The sequence below is a fragment of the Macaca thibetana genome, chromosome 19 (assembly GCF_024542745.1).
Source record: "Macaca thibetana thibetana isolate TM-01 chromosome 19, ASM2454274v1, whole genome shotgun sequence".
Taxonomy (NCBI): Eukaryota; Metazoa; Chordata; class Mammalia; order Primates; family Cercopithecidae; genus Macaca; species Macaca thibetana.
The window spans coordinates 7,341,878-7,364,014 of NC_065596.1; the positions used below are offsets into that span (position 1 = coordinate 7,341,878).

At 57.8% G+C, this 22,137-nt stretch overlaps 2 protein-coding genes across 3 annotated transcripts in view; one reads left to right on the forward strand and one right to left on the reverse strand.

The window, feature by feature from the left end:
* MRPL34 (mitochondrial ribosomal protein L34) overlaps positions 1 to 14,567 on the reverse strand; it is a 72,430-nt gene extending 57,863 nt beyond the window's left edge. The window contains exon 1 of one of the 2 annotated variants that reach the window (XM_050769850.1): positions 14,564 to 14,567. The gene's annotated coding sequence lies outside the window, so the exon portion shown is untranslated. Of the gene's footprint in view, positions 1 to 3,894; positions 3,899 to 14,563 lie in introns of those variants that run through there. The other variant, XM_050769845.1, reaches the window with a different exon arrangement.
* On the forward strand, positions 3,938 to 18,690 carry NR2F6 (nuclear receptor subfamily 2 group F member 6). The gene is made up of 4 exons (XM_050769697.1): positions 3,938 to 4,645; positions 8,834 to 8,928; positions 14,835 to 15,401; positions 17,928 to 18,690. The coding sequence occupies exons 1-4, from the start codon at positions 4,368 to 4,370 to the stop codon at positions 18,200 to 18,202; spliced, it is 1,215 nt and encodes a 404-aa protein (XP_050625654.1). The 5' UTR covers positions 3,938 to 4,367; the 3' UTR covers positions 18,203 to 18,690.
* The last annotated feature ends 3,447 nt before the right edge of the window (positions 18,691 to 22,137 follow it).

Below are 22,137 nucleotides of genomic sequence, written 5' to 3' on the forward strand. Positions count from 1 at the left end.
GAGAGTCCGTCTCAAACAACAACAACAAAAACAGGCCGGATGTGGTGGTTCATGCCTGTAATCCCAGCACTTTGGGAGGCCGAGGCAGGGAGGATCACCTGAGGTCAGGAGTTTGAGACCAGCTTGGCCAACATGGTGAAACCGCCGTCTCTACTAAAAATACAAAAATTAGCTGAGTGTGGTGGCGCATGCCTGTAGTCCCAGCCACTAGGGAGGCTGAGGCAGGATAATTGCTTGAACCTGAGAGGCGGGAGTTGCAGTGAACTGAGATAGCGCCAATGCTTTTCAGCCTGGGCAACAAGAGCAAAACTCTGTCTCTAAATAAATAAATAAATAAAACACAAAACAAAACAAAAAGGAGGATGCCTATATTCCAGAGGGAAGACTGAAGCTGGAATGGTTCAGATTCAGGATGATGAGTTGCTACTAACTCAAAGCTAAGGTCAAGGGTTTCTGGACTCCATGTAGTCGAACTTGCCTGTAATCCCAGTGTCTCAGGAGGCTGAAGCAGGAGGACTGCTTGAGCCCAGGGGTTTAAGACCAGCTTAGGCAAAATAGGAGAGTCTGTTTCAAAAATAAATAAATAAAATAAGGTAAAGGGTTTCTGGGTGGGGGACAGGCATAGCAAAGGTAACAGTCTGGGACTCAGGTGGCATTGTACTTCAAGAGAAACTCAGAACGAATGCCAATGGGGGCCAGTTCCAGCTTTCTCCTGGGGGCCCAGGAGCTGTGGGAAGTGTCAGGTTAATAGCAGGCAATGGATTAGCACGTCATTTGCATAAGCCATATCTCCCCGCCCCTCCACACCAGAACTGGCTGAGTCCGGGAAAGGGGAGCTTGGAATGATCCAGCCAGGCTTGGATTAGTGGCCAGCTGTCCCCCTTCAGGGCGGCAGCTGAAACCCAAGACGGGGATTAGAAAGGTTTTCATTCCCAGCCTTGGGGGCGGGTGCTCCACGCCTCACCTGTGCAGGTGTGTTCACCGCCTCTCCCAGGGCAGGACCACGCCAGCCTGAGATCAGCGCCAGTCAGCGGCCTGGACTCGAATCCAGTCAACCTGACCCCAGAAACAGAACAAGAAGTATGGTAGGGAGCACAGTCCCCTCCAGCGAGGTCTGGGGCTAGTGACCTTCCGACCTACACGCTGTTCCTGGACTTGGGCCAACTTTGAAAAAAGCAGGGAAACGGAGGCAGACCACCTTGCTCGTTTTGGGGTGGGGCAGAGAAGCGGAATTTCTTCTCTGTATCCCGCCAACCCCCAGAATCTAAGCCCCTGTGTTCTTGGTCCCACCAGGTAGTTGCCTGTGGAGGGGGCAAAGGGAGCCAAGGTCACATGTGGCGGTGGGGGGGGTGGGGGACAGGTTCCCAGGCTGCCCCAGCAGGATCTGGCCATTCCCACTGGTGCTCCCTCGGCAGATGGGCCTAGGCCCCTTTGTCCCCAGTTTGCGGCCGCCGCAAGGTCAAATGTTACCGCAGGGCCGCGGGCAGGGGTCAGGGAGGTGGAGTAGAACCTCGATCCACCCCCAGGCGGGTCCCAGGGGGCACAGGGGTGGCCAGGCTACTGTGAGGGGGTGGGGCAGCCTTTGGGACTGGTACTACTGGAGTTTCTGGGATCTGCACGGTGGTCTTTCTTCACCTGTCTCCCACCCAGCCCTCAGCCCCCTCGCAAGACTTGTCTCCCTCAAACCTAGTTCTCTGCTCCCTCCCCTTCACAATCCTCCGATTCCTTGAGTCTTCCCTCCCTCTTCTTTTTTTTTTTTTTTTTTTTTTTTTTTTTGAGACAGGGTCTTGCTCAGGCTGGAGTGGAGTGACGTGATTATAACCCACTGCAGCCTTGAACACCTGGGCTCAAGACAAGTCTCATTTTATTGCACCGGCTGGTCTTTAACTCCTGGCCTCAAGAGATCCTCCTGATTCGGCCTCCCAAAGTGCTGGGATTACAGGCGTGAGCCACAGCGCCTGTCTGTCTCTCATCGAAGTCTCTTTTCAATCCCTTCGGTGAGACCTCCACCCCAGTGCTCCCCACCAAACATCCTAGCAGGTCCAGGCAAGGGGCCTAGGATCCCTGTCCTCACAAATTACCAGTCGCATTCCCATGCAGCCTCAGAACCAAAGGGTCTTCTCTGCCCACCCACGCCTTCCTCTCTCCCAGCAGGGATTACATCAGGCTGTAGGCAGAACCCGACTCTAGACCCACGGGAAGTCCTTGCTCATGTCTAATCCTAGTCCTTCCTGCTTTCTGTATTTACTAACGCCTCCTCCTCCACCTTGCAGGCAGCCAGAACGTCCCTGGAACAGGTCGAGAGGCCCAGGGCTGGGTGTGCATGGCTCTCCCAGAACCTCAGTTTCTTTTTAAGTGTTGGGAGATCTCTAAGCATCTTTCCCCCTACTCCAGGGAGGGCAATTCTTCAAGTCTCATCGGGGCTCTGGGAGGCAGAGGAGGAGGTGCGCAGAGGGCACAGTCCTGGCCGGAGCTCTCAGAGGCCCAGCTGCATGCTCTGGTGTCCAGCTCTGGGCTCAGGGTGGGGTGGGACCACAGTCTGGGTGGCTGGGGCCGCAAGACTCCGAGGTGAAAGGTCACTCCTGGAAGAACTTTTCCAGCCGGTTAAAGGTTAACCTGTCCAGAGCCAGAGGCTCGGGCTTTTCCAGCTCGCCAGCCCGGACTTCGCATACAAAGGGTGCTTAATAAATGCTGGTCAGGCGGGCCCCAGCCCCGGTTCTGGGGGATGGGGTGAGTTGGAGGTGGCGGCAGCTGCGAGGCTCCAGGGCGCCTGGAAGAGACATCTGCAGTCCAGCCGGCCGCCAGGCCAAGCCCTTTCTGCAAAGCACAGAAAGAAAAGGAAATGAAAAGGGAAAAGGGGCAGGACCCCGGCAGGGCTGGTGGGCATGCCTGTCGCCTCCAGCCGCGCGGGGCGGGTGGGCGCCCTGCCCCCGGAGGCCAGAAATTCTGCAGAGGGGCCCCCTGACCTCGCGGCCCCGGCCAGCCGGTCTCAGACCACAACATCCCTTCCCCCTGGAGATTCCGGGCACCAGGTGTTAACCCGAGCAGAGAAAGGGTGGGGTGGGGGTCAGACGCGGCGACTTTCTGGAAGAGGAAGCAAACACAATCTAGGATATGTGTGTGTGTGTGTGTGTGTGTGTGTGTGTGCGCGCGTGTGTGTGTGTCTCATGCGCGCGTGTGTCTTGCGCAGGGGCGTGCCCCCCCCGGGTGCCACTGGCCCCCCATCATTGCTTTGCCGGGAACGGTGGGGTGGGGGGAGGTTCCGAGGGGCGCCTCGAGGGTGATCGAGCGACCCAACGTCCAAGGCCAGAGGTGGAGGGGAGGGCCTTGGACAGACATCTTGGTGAGGCTCGAGGAAGGGCAGAGGGCAGGCGCGGTTCAGGCTCCCGCCGCGGCCCGGCAGGGGTTAAGGCTGAAGCCGGGCGAGGGCGAGGGCGGGGGTGCGGGGGGGAGGGGCAGAGGGAGGCGGAGGAGGGTCAGGCCCCGCGGCCCCGCGCTCGGCCCCCGTCCCTCCCGCCGGCCCGTTCGCCCGGCGCCGCGAGCGGCCACCCATGCCCTTATAAGGGCGGCCGTCGCCGGGGCAACGAGCGCCCGCCCCCAGCCCGCGGCGCGCGCCCCTGCCCCCGCCCCCGCCCCCCGCCCGCCCCGCGAATGGAACGCTGTGTGTCAAACCGGCCGCAGCGCGAGGCCGGCGCGCGGGGTCGGCGGCGGTGGCGGCGGCGAGAGCGAGGCTCGGGCTCAGGCGCAGGCCCAGGCCAGGCGGGAGCGGCCGCAGCGGGAGCGGCAGCTCCAGAGGCGCCGGCCCAGCGGCCCTGCAGGCCCGGAGCGGCAGCCGCGGGCGCCGGGGGACCCAGGGGGCGCGGCGACCGGCCCCGGCGCGCACCCGCCGCCCCTCCCCCCCCGTCACTGGCGGCCGCGCAACTTGCGGCCAAACTTTCCCCCCGGCCTCCCGCGCTCGGATGGCTGCCCGCTGAGTTGGCCGCAGCCCCCGGGCGAGCGGCGGCCAGGCCAGAGGACGCCCCCTGCGCGGCTCGGGCAGGGCCATGGCCCGCGCGCCCCCGCCGGGGCCCCAGGGCGGCGGGACGCGAGTCCTTTGGGTCCCCGGCCCTCGCCTCTAGCGCGCCCCTCCCGGCCCCGGGCCCGGCCCCGCGCACGCGTGGGAAAGTTGGCCTGGAACCGGCCCGACCAGTTCCGCCCGGGCGCGCGGACCGGCCGCAGGAAGTTGCTGCAAAACTTTTTTGGGGGGTGCAGCCCGTGTCCCCCGTGCGCCGGGGCCGGATGCGCGCAGCGTAGGGTCCCCCGGGCCGAGAGGGGTGCCCGGAGGGAAGAGCGCGGAGGGGGCGCCCCGGCCCCGCTGCCCTGGGGCTATGGCCATGGTGACCGGCGGCTGGGGCGGCCCCGGCGGCGACACGAACGGCGTGGACAAGGCGGGCGGCTACCCGCGCGCAGCCGAGGACGACTCGGCCTCCCCCACTGGTGCCGCCAGCGACGCCGAGCCGGGCGACGAGGAGCGGCCGGGGCTGCAGGTGGACTGCGTGGTGTGCGGGGACAAGTCGAGCGGCAAGCATTACGGTGTCTTCACCTGCGAGGGCTGCAAGAGCTTTTTCAAGCGGAGCATCCGCCGCAACCTCAGCTACACCTGCCGGTGAGCCCCCCATCCGCGCGCCGCCGCCGTGCACCCCGCCCCGGCCTGGGGCAGGCCTCTGACCTGCTCGGTCACCTTGGGCCTGGCGCTGACCTTCCCTGGGCCTCCACTGCCCCCTCTGAGATAGGGGCACAGCACCCGCCTCCCGCATTCCATGGCTGGGATTGTGTATACAGTCGGCGCTGCATCATTGCAGGTTTCCCCCCATCAGGTGGTCCCTGGAGGCTCTTGCCCCAGTTACTTGCTTCTCCTTCCCCCCTGCTTTTCTCTGGGGAGGGGTCATCTCCGCGCTGGGGTGGGGGTAGGGGTGCTGTCAGGGGTGGCAGCCCAACCCCAGGGCACCCGTTCTCGGGGATCCCAGCGCGCGGGATGCCCTCGAGGGAATCGAACGTGGAACTTGGACCGTGGAGCTCGCAGCGTCCAGGGGCCATTGTCTGCGGCCGCGCGGATCGATACGGCGCGCCCTTGGGGTCAAATATCACTTCCAAAGTCGCTGTGGCTACGGAGGCGGCAGACGGAAGGAGGCTGGGGTGGCACGGGGCGGTCTTCTTCGAGTGAGGGGCCTAGCGGTGGGGGTGGGGGTGCGAGCTGGCCTTGCCCATCCCGGGGAACCCCTCTGGGCTCACTCGGAGCCTTGGGTCACCGGAAATCGCCACTGGAAGGCCGGCAGGGCCACCGGAATTGACTGAAACGTCCCCCTCCCCCAGGGGTGGGTGCAGACCTGGGGCTCCTGGAAAAATCTCTTAAACTTTGGGTGTCTCTGAGACAGGCAGGGAGTGAAACGTTTCCGAGCAGGATCGCTGGGCTGTCCCAGGTCGAAGACCTCTCTGGCAGGGCGTGGCCTTTCTAGCTGTTCGGGCGGAAGGTCCCCAGGGAAAGCGATCGGGGTTGTCCAGCTCGGGAGTTCTTTTCTCACTGTTCCCGGGCGAGCATCCGATCTGTCCGTTTATAAGCCCCTACTGTGCATCCCAGGAACATGCAGGGTGTCTGTAGAGCCTGTCTAGATGGTCTCATTTCCCAGCTGCACAAAACAGAGGCCCAAAGGCCCAGAAAGAGGTCCTGGTGCCTGCTTTGCGTTGGACATGGAGGGACCCTGCCCGAGTTGGGGCTTTGCAGGGGGGAACTGTGGGACCAGGTAGGGGACCGCTGAGTTCGGATCGGGGTGCCCCCAGGGAGAACGGCTGATGGAAGGCTTGTTGGCTGAGGCCACCAAATAGGGCCTCAGGTACCCGCGGGTGGAGTTTGACCCCAGGTCCCGGGTCAGGGCTGGCCTGGTGTGACCATGTGTGGCAGAGCTGCCTTGCTCCCTCCTCCAGCACAAACTGGGCCACTAGACTTTGGCCTCATTCTTGCTGCTGGAAAACCGGCTTCTCTCCCGTCATGTCTTTAGGGAGGGGAAGGGAGGGGGCTCAGGCAGTTTTGGGGTCCCAGGGGCTTCCTGAGGGTGGGGTCAGGGAGCACCAGTTTCGGCGGGGATTGGGGGGGGGCCTTGCTTGGAGCTGGCAGGTTTGTGCTGTGTGAGTTGTGTGACCTGGTGAAGTCACCATTCCATTCTGAGCTTCAGATGGATTTAGCAGGGTCTCGCTGGGGCCCATCCTGGGTGGTTTGATGCCAGCCCCTGCAGAGAGACCCCAGCTCCAAGTCTAGCTCCTGAGAAGTCCCCAGTCTGGAGGAGACACAATGAGACAGATGCCCCAAGCCTGCGGGATCTGGGGTCCCAGGGAGACAGCAGAGGCTCTGCCTGGAGGAGGCTAGGGGACATGAGCCTTGAAGCATGGAGTTGGCAGGTGGAAGAAAGGCCACAGGGGCATGCCAGTGTGTGGCCCAGACAAAACATTTAGTGGCAGACTGGGGGAGCTGTGCTGTAAGAGGGGACCGCGCAGCCATGGGAGAAATCATAGCCAGGTGGGCCTGAAATGCTGGCTGAGGGTGATGGGGAGCCTTGGAGGGTGTGTGAGCAGGGGAGGGCTCTGATCAAATTGGACTGGAGGTCAGAAGCTCAGGGAGGAAGCTGAGTTGGGCCATGGGGTTGGGCAAAAAAAGCATGCACTCTTTAGGTGGGATAACAGGAAGAACTTAACTGCTTCCCTCCTTGGAGGGACGGATCTGTCCCAATTCTACAGCTGGGGAAGTTGATACAGAAGGTTCAGGGCCTCCCCTGAGGTCAGGGGAAGTTGATACAGAAGGTTCAGGGCCTTCCCTGAGGTCAGGGGCCCCTGAGCCGGGCCTCTCCCTGCCTGCAGGGCCGCCCCAGGCCAGGCCGTTTCCACCCGGCTGCCCTGGATCCTCCCACCACCCTGCGGCTGGGCTTTGTTCTGGTTCTGCCTGAGCTCCCTCTGCCCTAGTGGGGCCTCTTCCCAGGGGCTCAGCGGCTGGTGCTGCGGGACCCAGGCAGTGGTTGGGGGTTAGGGGAGGATGGGGGTGTTGGGGAGATGGGCTCAGAGCCTCAGCTTTCCTAAGTTGGGTTCCTCGCCTGGGGTCTGGGTCTTGACACTGTCCCCCGTGAACCCCTCTGACCCAGTCCATCCCATATAGGACGGTATCTGGCCTCTTATTTTCAGATTAGGAAACCAAGGCTCAGTGGGGCAGTCACCACCTGAGGGGTGGGGCTGGGTGTCTGCAGCTGAGATTCATCTGGGTTTTGTTTTGTTTTTGAGACGGAGTTTCACTCTTGTTGCCCAGGCTGGAGTGCAATGGTGCGATTTCGGCTCACTGCAACCTCTGCCTCCTGGGTTCAAGCGGTTCTCCTGCCTCAGCCTCCCAAATAGCTGGAATTACAGGCATGCGCCACCACGCCTGGCTAATTTTGTATTTTTAGTAGAGACGGGTTTTCTCTATGTTGTTCAGGCTGGTCTTAAACTCCCAACCTCAAGTGATCCGCCTGCCTCAACCTCCCAAAGTGCCGGGATTACAGGCATGAGCCACCGCATCCAGCCTTTTTTTTTTTTTCTTTTTTTTTGAGGCAGAGTCTCACTCTGTCGCCCAGGCTGGAATGCAGTGGGTCAATCTTGGCTCACTGCAACCTCCACCTGCCCAGTTCAAGTGATTCTCCTTCCTCAGCCTCCCAAGTAGCTGGGATTACAGGCATGCGCCACCACGCCCAGCTCGTTTTTTGTATTTTTAGTAGAGATGGGGTTTCACCATGTTGGCCAGGCTGGTCTTGAACTGACTTCAGGTGATCCACCCTCCTCCGCCTCTCAAAGTGCTGGGATTACAGGCGTGAGCTACCACAGAGATGCATCTGTTTAATTCCCTTAAGTGAGGGTTCTACTCTGTGACTGTCTCTGCGTATCCCTTGGGTGTCCCCAGCTGGGACCCCACAGGTAGTCGCTCCAGGCGCAGGCCTTGGAGAGCCCCCAGCTCCCGGTGGCAAGAGACCAGGGGAGTCCAAGGGAACGGGCCAAGGGGAGAAGGTTCTGGGGACATTTGAAGAATAAGGCCTGGACCTTCCTGCTTGGGGCTGACCCAGGACGGGGAGCTCACCTCCTCCAGGGTGGGGCCCCCTGTCTCATCCCTGCAAGAGGCAGTGGTATTCACTGAGGGCTGACCAGGAGAATCTCGAGCTTGCATAGGGGTTGGGTGGTCCTCCCAGAACACAGCAGTGGGGCCTTCAGGGCAGAGGACCCGAGTGACTTTGTTTACTTATTCATTGGTGTGGGCTTTGTGTGGGTGATAATGCAGGGGCTCCACAGACCACTAGCCTCTGGCCTGACCCCTAGTTAACTCACAAAGCCTAGCTTTCTGACCATGTCGTCTCTGCCTTCACATCATTTTGGGGACAGTGACCCTGCTCAGCCTGACAGTGACCAAATAAAATGAAACCCTTTAGGCCTCCATATTTGTGTATTTCAGCCGTTTTGCTCTGGCTATACTCTGTCTGTGGGATCACCCCTCCAGTCACCTGGAGAACTCCTATTCATCCTTCAAAACCCAGTGCCAATGTGCCCTCCCTGGGGTGCTCATCTGCTTTTCCACAGATTCCGCTTCATCCATCACCACCCATCCAGGTTATCCTGTCTGCTTTGCAGACCTGCAAGCTGAGCTCCTGTACCCCTTCGGGGCTACCTTCCCAGTCTAGAGGGCCCCTACTAGTATTTCTGAGGGGCAGCCTCCAAAGGCAGCTCATAGGCTGGTTGGGGGAGGAGGACATGGGGGTCTCAGGGAGCCCTGGCTTCTGTGTGCCCCCAGGTCTAACCGTGACTGCCAGATCGACCAGCACCACCGGAACCAGTGCCAGTACTGCCGTCTCAAGAAGTGCTTCCGGGTGGGCATGAGGAAGGAGGGTGAGTACACACTGGGGACACACTGGGGACGATCACAGCAGCTAGGGCTGGGGTGAACAAACAGCTTCTTCCTCCCTTTTTCCCTCCCTTTCACAGGGGTCTAGGTGCCTCAGGGGGTGGGGCCCAGCGCCTGCTAACCTCATTACCACTGATCCCTTGATCCAGTGGGCTGTGGTCTGGCCCTAGGCTGGAGGAATCCAATTAGGATCCCTGGCCCCCTGGTTGCTGCCGTGGAGCTGAAGAGGCCAGGGACGCCCCACAAGGGACTTTCCCCAGCCCCATTCTCTTGCAGGAGCTCCCCTCCCCAGTTACCCCCGAGTCCGGCCTCAGAGGCCGGTTCCCTGGCCCTGACACCTTGGTGACCTCTTGTCTGCTAGCGTGGCCACTGCTTTCTGAACAAGGATGTGTGTGTGTGGTATTTTTTTTTTATTTGATTTGCTTCCCCTCCACCCTTCACCCATGCTTTTTGTTTGCCCAAGGCAGGAACTCTGCCTGATTAAGGCAAAGGGCAGCTTACCCTTTCTCCTGACCCGGGGCACTGGGAGCAAGAGTGAGGCCCAGCTGTCTCTGCTCAGGGAACCTGGGTGGATGGGCGTATTCTGGGCCAGTGGGCCTAGAACTCTGTCAAACCCCCTTAGAATTCAAGTAGAACCCAGAGATTTCCATATGGATTTCTAGGGTTCAGGAATAGAATCTAGCCTATTGGTGGCTCACGCCTGTAATCCCAGCACTTTGGGAGGCTGAGGAGGGCGGATCACGAGGTCAGGAGATCGAGAGCATCCTGGCTAACACGGTGAAACCCCGTCTCTACTAAAAACATAAAAAATTAGCTGGGCGTGGTGGCGGGCGCCTGTAGTCCCAGCTACTCGGGAGGCTGAGGCAGGAGAATGGCGTGAACCCCGGAGGCGGAGCTTGCAGTGAGCCGACATCGCGCCACTGCACTCCAGCCTGGGCGACAGTGAGACTCCGTCTCAAAAAAAAAAAACCAGCCTATTGGACGAGATCTCCTGTGCTGGGTTTCAGGTTCCTCTGGGGACTGCGTCGTGGGCCAGGCTGGCAGTTCTTTCTAGTGTCTAACCTGAGCCTCTCTTGCTTTGAAATTTTTTTTTCTTTATTTTATATTTTATTTTATTTTATTTATTTTATTTTGAGATGGAGTCTCGCTCCATCTTCTAGGCTGGAGTGCAGTGGTGTGATTTCAGTTCACTGCAGCCTCCGCCTCCCGGGTTCAAGTCATTGTCCTGCCTCTGCCTCCTGAGTATCTGGGACTACAGATGCAGGCCAACACGCCCAGCTAATTTTTGTATTTTGTTTTGGTTTGTTTTTGAGATGGAGTCTCGCTTTGTTGCCAGGCTGGAGTGCTGTGGCTGGATCTCGGCTCACTGCAACCTCCGACTCCCTGGTTCAAGCGATTCTCCTGCTTCAGCCTCCTCAGTAGCTGGAATTACAGGGATACGCCACCATGCCCGGCTAATTTTTGTTTTTGTTTTTTTTGTTTGTTTGTTTGTTTGTTTGTCTGTTTTTGAGACAGGGTCTCGCTCTGTCGCCCAGGCTGGAGTGCAGTGGCCGGATCTCAGCTCACTGCAAGCTCCACCTCCTAGGTTTACGCCATTCTCCTGCCTCAGCCTCCCGAGTAGCTGGGACTACAGGCGCCCACCACGTCGCCCGGCTAGTTTTTTGTATTTTTTAGTAGAGACGGGGTTGCACTGTATTAGCCAGGATGGTCTCGATCTCCTGACCTCGTGATCCACCCGTCTCGGCCTCCCAAAGTGCTGGGATTACAGGCTTGAGCCACCGCACCCGGCCTGTATTTTTAATAGAGATGGAGTTTCACTATGTTGGCCAGGATGGTCTTGATCTCCTGATCTCATGATCCGCCTGCCTGGGCCTCCCAAAGTGTTGGGATTACAGGCATGAGCCACCGCGCCCGGCCTAATTTTTGTAGTTTTAATAGAGATGGGGTTGGCCGGGTGCGTTGGCTCAAGCCTGTAATCCCAACACTTTGGGAGGCCGAGGCGGGTGGATCGCAAGGTCAGGAGATCGAGACCATCCTGGCCAACATGGTGAAACCCCGTCTCTACTAAAAATGCAAAAAAATTAGCCGAGTGTGGTGGTGGGCACCTGTAGTTCCAGCTACTCAGGAGGCTGAGGCAGGAGAATGGCGTGAACCGGGAGGCGGAGCTTGCAGTGAGCCGAGATCGCGCCACCGCACTCCAGCCTGGGCGACTGAGCAAGACTCCGTCTCAAATAAATAAATAAATAAATAAATAAATAGAGATGGGGTTTCACCATGTTGGCCAGGCTGGAGTCTCCCAACTCCTGACCCCAGGTGATCTGCTCGCCTCAGCCTCCCAAAGTGCTCGGATTATAGGCATGAGCCACCCCACTCGGCCGCTTTTTAAATTTATTTTCTAGAGACAGGGTCCCACTATGTGGCCCAGGCTGGTCTCGAACTCCTGGCTTTAAGTGATCCTCCCACCTTCGCCTCCCAGACTACTGGGATTACAGGAATGAGCCACCATACTTGGCCTAAAGCTGTTGTTTTTTGTCTAGGCCTTGGTGGGAGAAGCTGAGAGAGGCAGCTGAGGAGCTTTCTTTTAAAACTGATCCCTCCCTGTGGCCCCTTTAAGTTTGGGGGTAACTTTCTTGGCCCTGCCCCCACAACATGGATTTTGCCTCTACTTGTCTATTTTACCTGAAATCCTCATATATCTCAAGTCATGGCCTCAGAGCAAACAGCCTCGCCAGAAGTCTCCAAAAGCCTCGGGTGGAAATATGTATGATGACAGCTCATGCTTTTTTTTTTTGAGACGGAGTCTCGCTCTGTCGCCCAGGCTGGAGTGCAGTGGCCGGATCTCGGCTCACTGCAAGCTCCGCCTCCTGGGTCCACGCCATTCTCCTGCCTCAGCCTCCCAAGTAGCTGGGACTACAGGCGCCCGCCACCTCGCCCGGCTAGTTTTTTGTATTTTTAGTAGAGACGGGGTTTCACCGTGTTAGCCAGGATGGTCTGGATCTCCTGACCTCGTGATCCGCCCGCCTCGGCCTCCCAAAGTGTTGGGATTACAGGCTTGAGCCACCTCGCCCGGCCAACAGCTCATGCTTTAAGCACAGTCCTGCCTCAGGGCCTTTGCATGTGCTGTTCCCTCTGCCTGGAGTGCGCTTTTTCCAGATCTGTACATGGCGCCCTCCCTAACCTTGCCTTCAAGGTTTGCTCAAACATCACCTCCTCAGGGAAGCCCTCCTGATCCCCCTGTATTTGACGCCATCTGCCTTGTTCTTTTTTTGTTTTGTTTTTGAGAGGGAGTCTTGCTCTGCCAGGCTGGAGTGTAGTGGCGCCATCTCAGCTCACTGCAACCTCCTCCGCCTCCCGAGTTCAAGTGATTCTCCTGCCTCAGCCTCCTGAGTAGCTGGGATTACAGGCATGTGCCACCAGGCCCGGCTAATTTTTTGTATTTTTAGTAGAGACGGGGTTTCACCGTGTTAGCCAGGATGGTCTCGATCTCCCGACTTCTGGATCTGCCCGCCTCGGCCTCCCAAAGTGCTGGGATTACAGGCGTGAGCCACCGCGCCCAGCCCTCCCTTGTTCTATAATTTGCTTACACCCAGAATGTCCATTCCCTGTGGGCAGGTATTTTTGTCTATCTTGTTCCCCAGCGCGTAGACCAGGGCTTGGTACACAGTAGGTGTTCAATAAATGGTCCTTGGCTTGAATTACCATCTATTTAGCCCTTCCTATGTGGCAGGCATTATTTTAAGTTACATCAATTCTCATTTAATTCAGTGATTGGTGACATCATTTTTTGAGACAGGGTCTCACTCTGTCACCCAGGCTGGAGTGCAGTGGTGTGATCATAGCTCACTGCAGCCTTAAACTCCTGGGATGAAGTGGTTCTCCCACCTCAGCCTCCTGAGTAGCTGCAATTATAGGCGTTCGCTACCATGCTCGGCTAATTTCTTAATTTTTTGTAGGGATGGGGTCTCGCTATGTTGCCCAGGCTGGTCTCGAACTCCTGGGCTCAAGCCTCAGCCTCCCAAAGTGCTGGGCTTGCAAATGGGAGCCACTGTCTGCATTTTACAGATGAGGAAACTGAGGCACACAGCAGATTGGTGAGGCCATCTCTCAAGAGAGCAACAGAGTTGTGATTGGGATTTGAACCTCCACAGTCTGGGCTAAAGAGCTGGAGAGTGGTTTGGGGAGGAGTGAACAGAAAGTGCAAAGGTCAGCTGGGCGCAGTGGCTCACGCCTGTAATCCCCGCACTTTGGGAGGCCGAGGCGGGTGGGTCACGAGGTCAGGAGATTGAGACCATCCTGGCCAACATGGTGAAACCCCGTCTCTGCTAAAAATACAAATATTAGCAGGGCGTGGTGGCAGGTGCCTGTAATCCTAGCTACTCGGGAGGCTGAGGCAGGAGAATCACTTGAACCCGGGAGTTGGAGGCTGCAGTGAGCCGAGATCATGCCACTGCACTCCAGCCTGGTGACAGAGTAGAACTCCATCTCAAAAAGAAAGAGAGAGGAATAAAGGAAAGGAAAGGAAAAGAAAGAAGGAAGGGAGAGCGGGAGGGAGGGAAAAAAGAAAAAGTCCATAGGCCCTGGGGTGGGAATGTGGCCATGTGAGGGAGTGGTGGCTGCTCACAACCCAGTGAGCAAAGGGGGAAGAAGCTCCCTGGAGGACCGGGGAACCACTTTTGGGCCTCGTCCGCCTGTCCTCATTTGACAGTTGACTTAGACTCAGGGACCCCTTGGAGCGGGCTTCAACCCAGGTCCCGGCTTCTCCGCTCAGCGCTGTTCGCCCCCGGATTCTGCCCGCATTCCCCTCTGGTGTTTGCTGTATGCAGAGTTGACCTGGAGTTCACGGAGGTGATGAGATGGGGCATGCCAACTCATTAAAGCTCATTAATTAGTCTGCTGGCAACCAGCCCAGTCTGCCCTGCCACCCTGCCCACCGCGGCACAAGCCAGGCAGGCACGTGGCCAACCCTCTGCCTCTTTGTGCCTCAGTTTCCCTTTTCTCACCCACCTGCTCACTGCGGACATGTGCCCAAGTCAGCAGCAGGGCCTCCCCGCTTCATAAGCAAGGCTACTGATGGCGACTAATGTTTACTGAGGACCTACTGCAGCCCCCCCAGGACACCTCCCTACTGTGGGTCCCCCCCAAACCTTCCCTGCATTGTGGCCTCTGCAGGGACCCAGACCGGCCCTCAGGGGTCATCATCTGGTGGGGAGGGGATGGAAGGTAGAGAAATGATCCCCGCTCCATAGGAGACAGCTAGTGCTGGGTGGGTATTGATTTCTTGCTTTGGGGACCAGGCTGGCCAGGGTCCCCAAGTCCTCCTTGGCCCATCCTCAGCTCTGGGAACCCCGTGACTAACAGATGGAGGCTCCAAAAGGTTTATTAGATGCTCCTTCTTGTCCCCAGGAGCTGGGGGTGGGGAGTGGTGGCTGGACCTGGACAGGGGCTCCTGGACCCTGACTTTAACCAGCCTGGTGCCCATGGGGTGGGGTTAGGCGTTTTGGGAAAGGCTGGGCCTGGGGGCTTTGGAGGGGAGGGCCTGAGTGACCCCTTAATGACTTTTGTCTCCCTTCCCCGTTATTCTCCTTACTTTTCCTACCTTGTCCTTCCCTACCTGCCCCGCCCCCCATGTCTCTCTGGGCACCTACTTGGCCCCTCATTCCTTCCCCTCTCTTCTGTGCCTCTCCTCTCTCTATACCCCTCGCTCCCCTTCCTGTCTGCCCCATCTCCTATCTCCATTCCTCCCGGCCTTCTGTGCCCCGCCCTCCCCCATCTCCTGTCCCTCCCTCGTTTCCTGCTGCGGCCACCCCCTCCCCCCCCCCCCCCCCCCCCCCTCCCCCGCCACCCGCATCCCCTCCCGCCCGCATGTCCCTCCTGTCCCTGCCTCCCGCAGCGGTGCAGCGCGGCCGCATCCCGCACTCGCTGCCTGGCGCCGTGGCCACCTCCTCGGGCAGCCCCCCAGGCTCGGCGCTGGCGGCGGTGGGGGGCGGCGGAGACCTCTTCCCGGGGCAGCCGGTGTCCGAACTGATCGCGCAGCTGCTGCGCGCTGAGCCCTACCCTGCGGCGGCCGGACGCTTCGGCGCAGGGGGCGGCGCGGCAGGCGCGGTGCTGGGCATCGACAACGTGTGCGAGCTGGCGGCGCGGCTGCTCTTCAGCACCGTGGAGTGGGCGCGCCACGCGCCCTTCTTTCCCGAGCTGCCGGTGGCCGACCAGGTGGCGCTGCTGCGCCTGAGCTGGAGCGAGCTCTTCGTGCTGAACGCGGCGCAGGCGGCGCTGCCCCTGCACACGGCGCCGCTACTGGCCGCCGCCGGCCTCCACGCCGCGCCCATGGCCGCTGAGCGCGCCGTGGCCTTCATGGACCAGGTGCGGGCCTTCCAGGAGCAGGTGGACAAGCTAGGCCGCCTGCAGGTCGACTCGGCTGAGTACGGCTGCCTCAAGGCCATCGCGCTCTTCACGCCCGGTGAGTCAAGCTCCGAAGGGGGCCGCGGGATGGGGGGACCCAAGGGTGGTTAGGAGGAGGGCAGCCTAGACCCAGACTCCAGCCACCATAGCGCCCCGCTCGCTGCCTAGGCCTGGCGCCCTGCAAGCGCCGTGAGCGAACGCTCATGGGTGGCCATAGAGGGGTGATGTAAGCAGTGTGACACAGTGACACCCCCACTGCGTGATTCCAAGACTCTTGGAGAACTCTGAACCCTGGACCCCAGACCCCTCTTCCTGTTCCCAGGCTCCCTGAGACCCCCTACTCCCTCACCAAAGGTCTCTTCACGCTCAGTGAGCACTGATAGCACAAAGTTAGGGGAACGTGGGAGGGACGGTCCTAACCCCCTGTTTCTCGCCCCCTCTGGCCCCCACTGCCTGATTACTGGGCTCTCAGGGCAACCTGCAGGTAGCCAGGATTGTAGGGATCTGGGTAGGGGCGTGGCTCGGAGGCCCCTCCCATTGAGGGGCGGGGCAGCCCCAGAACCTTCGTAACCATCAACTATCGAGCAGTGGTAGCCCTATCGTATTCCAGCGACTGGCGGTGCAGCCAGCTTTTTTTTTTTCCCCACTTTATTTTTTTATTTGTATTTCTATTTTTTGAGACCGGGTCTCACCCTGTCACCCAGGCTATGGTCCGAACAGGGTTCACTGCAGCCTCGAACTCCAGGGCTTGAGCAATCCTCCCTCCCACCTCAGCCTCTTGAGTAGCTGGGACCACAGGCATGCACCACCATTCCTGGCTAATTTTGTTTTAAAAGTTTTCTGTAGAGACACGGTCTCACCATGTTGCCCAGGCTGGTCTTGAACTGGGCGCAAGCAGTCCTGCCTCAGCCACCCAAAGTGCTAGGATTACAGGCGTGTGCCACCATGCCTTTAGACAAAGATCTTTCCAGTGTCTCCTGGGAGTTCTTTCACCTACTGGAAGCCTCTAGATCCCATCAGAGGTATCTTTGGGGCTAGGAACCAGATCCAGGCTACTCTGGGAGGTGGCTTTCATTTGATAAATATGGTTTTGGTCCTGCAAGGTGGCTCAGGCCTGTAGCCACGGCACTTTGGGAAGCAGAGTTGGGAGAATCGCTTGAGCCCAGGAGTTCCAGGCTCCAGTGAGCTCTGATTACCACACTGCACTCGAGCCTGCACAAGAGTGAGACTGCGTCTCGAAAATCAATAAATATGGCTTTATTTATTGTTTTCTCAGAAGATTCTTCTTGGCTTCCCATCGTCTTGGGTCTCTCTAGAGGCTGCCACATTCTCTCACACCACAGGCCCTTCTGGGCTCTGTCTTCCTCATCAAATTCCCTTCTCAGCCCCACCTTCCCTGCGAGCTTCCTTAGAACCTGTCTTGTTGGCCAGGCCGCTGGCTCTGTAATCCCAGCATTTTGAGAGACCGAGGTGGGGAGATTGCTTGAGATCAGGAGTTCAAGACCTGGCCAACATAGCGAAACCTGTAAAAATACAAAAATTAGCTGGGTGTGGTGGAGCGTGCCTGTAATGCCAGCTACTCGTGAGGTTAAGGCAGGAGAATCACTTGAACCCGGAGGCGGAGGTTGCAGTGAGATCGTGCCACTGCACTTCTACCTGGGGGACAGTGTGAGACTCCATCTTTTTTTTTTTTTTTTTTTTTTTGAGACAGAGTCTCACTCTGTCACCCAGGCTGGAGTGCAGTGGCGCGATCTTGGCTCACTGTAAGCTCCACCTCCCGGGTTCACGCCATTCTCCTGCCTCAGCCTCCCGAGTAGCTGACACTACAGGTGCCCGCCACCTCGCCCGGCTAATTTTTTTTGCATTTTTAAGTAGAGACAGGGTTTCACTGTGTTAGCCAAGATGGTCTCGATCTCCTGACCTCGTGATCTGCCCGCCTCGGCCGAGACTCCATCTTAAAGGAAAAAAATTAGGCCGGGTGCGGTGGCTCTCGCCTGTAATCCCAGCACTTTGGGAGGCACGTGCCATCACACCGGGCTAATTTTATTTATTTATTTATTTAGAAACAGGGTCTCCCTCTGTTGCCCAGGCTGGAGTGCAGTGGCACGATCTTGGCTCACTGCAACTTCCGCCTCCCAGGCTCAAGCGATCCTCCCATTAGCCTTCTGAGTAGCTGGGACTACAGGCACATGCTACCATGCCTGGCTAATTATTCTTAATTATTAGTAGAGATGGAGTTTCACCATGTTGGCCAGGCTGGTCTTGAACTCCTGACCTCAAGTAATCCACCTGCCTTAGCCTCCCAAAGTGCTGGGATTACAGGCGTGAGCTACCGTGCCTGGCCCCAACTAATTTGTTTTTGTAGAGAAGGGATCACACTGTGTTGTCCAGGCTGGTCTCAAATCCTGGCCTTAAATGATGCTCCTGCCTCGGCCTCCCAAAGTGCTGGGACTGTGGCCGTAAGCCCTCACGCCCAGCCCCCTGTTCTTACCCACAGTTGCAAGTGGTAGCCCCTAGTCACCCCTGTGGGCCCTGTGTTCTCTGGCTGTCTCCCACCCTGCCTGACTTACCTTTGTCCCCCTAGATGCCTGTGGCCTCTCGGACCCGGCCCACGTGGAGAGCCTGCAGGAGAAGGCACAGGTGGCCCTCACCGAGTATGTGCGGGCGCAGTACCCGTCCCAGCCCCAGCGCTTCGGGCGCCTGCTGCTGCGGCTGCCCGCCCTGCGCGCAGTCCCTGCCTCCCTCATCTCCCAGCTGTTCTTCATGCGCCTGGTAGGGAAGACGCCCATTGAGACACTGATCAGAGACATGCTGCTGTCGGGGAGTACCTTCAACTGGCCCTATGGCTCGGGCCAGTGACCGTGACGGGGCCACGTGCGCTGTGGCCAGGCCTGCAGACAGACCTCAAGGGACAGGGAATGCTGAGGCCTCGAGGGGCCTCCCGGGGCCCAGGACCCTGGCTTCTCTCCTCAGACTTCTATTTTTTAAAGACTGTGAAATGTTTGTCTTTTCTGTTTTTTAAATGATCATGAAACCAAAAAGAGACTGATCATCCAGGCCTCAACCTCGTCCTCCCCAGGACCCCTGGCCAGGATGGAGGTAAGGGATGGAGGGTCCAATCCTGGGACAGCCTTGTCCCTCGGCACCCCAAGCATGAACTTGTGGGATGGTAGGGTTGGCTTCCCTGGCATGATGGACAAAGGCCTGGCGTCTGGGCCGGAGGGGCCGCTCCCGTGGGCAGGGGTAGCTAGCGTGTGCCAGGCAGATCCTCTGGACACGTAATCTATGTCAGACACTACATGATGACTCAATCAAGGCCAATAATAAAGACATTTCCTACCTGCACAGCCTCCCTGGTCTTTTTTTTTCTTTTTTGAGACAGAGTGGTACTTCGTCACCCAGGCTGGAGCACAGTGGCGCGATCTCGGCTCACTGCAACCTCTGCCCCACAGGTTCAGGTGATTCTCCTGCCTCAGCCTCCCCAGTAGCTGGAACTACAGGCACCCACCACAATGCCCAGTTAATTTTTTTTTTGTATTTTTGGTAGAGATGGGGTTTCACCATGTTGACCAGGTTGGTCTCGAACTTCTGACCTCACGTGATCCACCACCCCTGCCCTTGGCTTCCAAAAGTGCAGGGATTACAAGTGTGAGCCACCGCGCCTAGCCTCACTTAATTATCTTTTTTGGTCGGCTCTTAATCTTTTTTTTTTTTTCTTTTTGCGATGGAGTTTCGCTCTTTCACCCGGGCTGGAGTGCAGTAGTACAGTCTTGGCTCACTGCAACCTCTGCCTCCCGGCTTCAAGCAGTTCTCCTGCCTCAGCCTTCTGAGTAGTTGGGATTACAGGTGTGCACCACCACATTCAGCTGATTTTTGTACTTTAATTAGAGATGGGGTTTTGCCATGTTGGCCAGGCTGGTCTCGAACTACTGACAGGTGGTCCACCTGCCTTGGCCTCCCAAAGTGGTGTAATTATAGGCATCAGCCACCAGGCCCTTAATCTTGTTTGGGCTCCGATGTCCTTGGGAGAAACCTCTGAGGCCAGTCCTGTCACATGATCTCAGGCCAGCCAATCAGACCACCATTCCGTGGGCCACAGCAACTGGTTTATGGAGGGCCTGAGATTCCAAACTAGCCAATGAGATTCCACAGCAGGATTTGGAACTGGGAGAATCTAATTAAAGCAGAGCCAAGGATGGAAGATCAATTTCCCAAGATGCCTTTGGAGCCCCTGGATCAAGCCATACCTGAAACCCTCAGGTGTTTTAAGTTCTATGAACTCAGTCGTCCCCCTTTTGTGCCTGAGTCAATCTGACTTCAATTTTTTTTTCCTTACATGGAACTAAAAATCTGTTTCAGAGATTGACGTTTGGGAGGCAGGGACCTAGAAGGCCAACACTTTGAAATGTGGGCTTCACTGGGTGATACGGAATCATGTGGTGTACCAGGGACTCTCCCGTCCCAGCCTCAGGAGTCTGTGGCACCGCTCTGTGGTGGGAAAGGCACCTGTGGAATTGGGCACCAGAGCTGTAGGGGGGCAGAGAAAGGGCCCGAATGGTGGTGGGGGTGGCACCTCTCACTGATGTGCTGTCAAGCAGAGGCAAGTCCTCCATCAAAGATGCCCTTCTGTAGCCACACGTGGTGGCAGGAGCCTGTAATCCCAGCTACTTGGGAGGCTGAGGCACGAGAGTCACTGGAACCTGGAAGGTGGAGGTTGCAGTCAGCTGAGGTTGCACCACTACACTCCAGTCTGGGCGACAGAGGGAGACTCTGTCTCAAAAAAAAAAAAAAAAAGATGGCCTTGTGAAAACAGCAAGGGAAGAAGTCAAATCTGTCACGCTGCTTGCTGGGCCAGTGCTCAGCCCTTATGCAGCCCCAGTTTGCCAAAATGGTCCCCAGTCTCCCCATGTCCATCTTGAAGACAGCCTTGGAAGATGAGAGATTAGGCCCCTCCTGTGGAGTCGGTGAGGGTCTCTTGTGGGCAGGTTCCCAGAAGGGAACTGAGGCAGGGGCGGGATGGAGAGGACACCTGGTTCCCATTGAAGGCTGCACTGGGTTCTGCATTAGGCCAGGGTTTCCCACAGTGTCCCGTGAGTGAGTGGGTCCATGTCTACAATCAAACTGGACAGCAAGGTCCCATTTATCTAATGCATGGGACATCTGAGGGTTGAGTGAGACCATGGTGTCCTGCTGTTTGGCCCCAGGCCAGAGATCTGGATGTCTGTCCAAGGCCTGACTGCCGAACTCCTACTTTTCCTACAAAACCCTACCCACATGGCCCTTCCTGCAAGACGAGATCTTGAGCCTCCCTGGCTATTAAGACTCTGCTGGGCAGCTTTCTGTTACTGGACTCAGGGCTATCTTCCCCAGACTAGGGCCTTCTTGAGGACAATCGTGGTGGCTCAGTGGTTGACACTGTCTTCCCTGCATGTAATTGGTCTTCCTGGTTGCTTCTGTCCCCTGTGGCTCCCTTGGGAGACTAACACTCAGAGCACAGCTTCTGGTCTGCTGTTACATGGCCCCCATGGGGAGACTGGCTCTACCTGTGCCCCACCCGTCACAGCCAGGGCCTGGGATGGGTCGGACACTGGAAGGCCCTCCCCCTAGGCCATGCATATGGATGTGCCCACACAGTGCCTAGGGTCAGCTGCTGTCCTGAAGTGCCCAGGGAGACACAGAATGGAGGAATCCAGCTGGGTGTGGTGGCTCATGCCTGTAACCCTGGCACTTTGGGAGGAGGAGGTGGTGGGCAGATCACTTAAGGTCAGGAGTTCGACACCAGCCTGGGCACGGTGGCTCAAGCCTGTAATCTCGGCCTTTGGGAGGCCGAGACGGGCGGATCACAAGGTCAGGAGATCGAGACCATCCTGGCTAACACGGTGAAACCCCGTCTCTACTAAAAAATACATAAAACTAGCCGGGCGAGGTGGCGGGCGCCTGTAGTCCCAGCTACTCGGAAGGTTGAGGCAGGAGAATGGCGTAAACCCGGGAGGCGGAGCTTGCAGTGAGCTGAGATCCGGCCACTGCACCCCAGCCTGGGCAACAGAGCAAGATTCTGTCTCAAAAATAATAATGATAAATAAATAAAATAAAAATACAAAAATTAGCTGGGCGCAGTGGCAGGTGCCTGTAATCTCTGCTACTCAGGAGGCTGAAGCAGCAGAATCACTTGAACCTGGGAGGCAGAGGTTGCTGTGAGCCGACTGCACTCCAGCCAGGGCAATAGAATAAGACTCCAACTCAAAAAAAAAAAGTGGAGGAATCCATTTGTCTGGGGTGCATTCATGGCCTCCTGCAGGGCTTCCAGGCTGAGCCCACTCCCTTTAGGTGGACCCCAGCATGGCATCCCTTGGATCTTCCAGAAGGCTGTTCTACCAAGACTGGCGTCCTAGCGATCTTGTCTCCATTATTAGACCCACAGAAACTCTTGGTCCCAGCCAGGCAGGGTGGCTCACACCTGTAATCCCAGCACTTTTTGAGGCTGAGGTGGGCGGATCATTGGAGGTCAAGAGTTCCAGACCAGCCTGGCCAACACGGTGAAACCCCGTCTCTACTAAAAATACGAAAATTAGTTGGGTGTGGTGGCAGGTGTCTGTAATCCCAGCTACTCGGAAGGCTGAGGCAGGAGAATCACTTGAGCCAGGGAGGCGGAGGTTGCAGTGAGCCGAGATCATGCCACTGCACTCCAGCCTGGGCAAGAGCGAGACTGTCTCAGAAAAAAAAAAAAAAAAAAAAAAAAAAAACTTTTGGTCCCTGGTGTTCCCCGGCAAGCCTGGCCGAGGATGTGACGCTGG

Bases quoted from the DNA above. Each gene is read 5' to 3' on its own strand.
- NR2F6 (XM_050769697.1), top strand. From the start codon at position 4,368: ATGGCCATGGTGACCGGCGGCTGGGGCGGCCCCGGCGGCGACACGAAC. The intron at 4,646-8,833 runs GTGAGCCCCCCA...GTGTGCCCCCAG, and splicing joins AACCTCAGCTACACCTGCCG to GTCTAACCGTGACTGCCAGA. The intron at 15,402-17,927 runs GTGAGTCAAGCT...TTGTCCCCCTAG, and splicing joins CATCGCGCTCTTCACGCCCG to ATGCCTGTGGCCTCTCGGAC.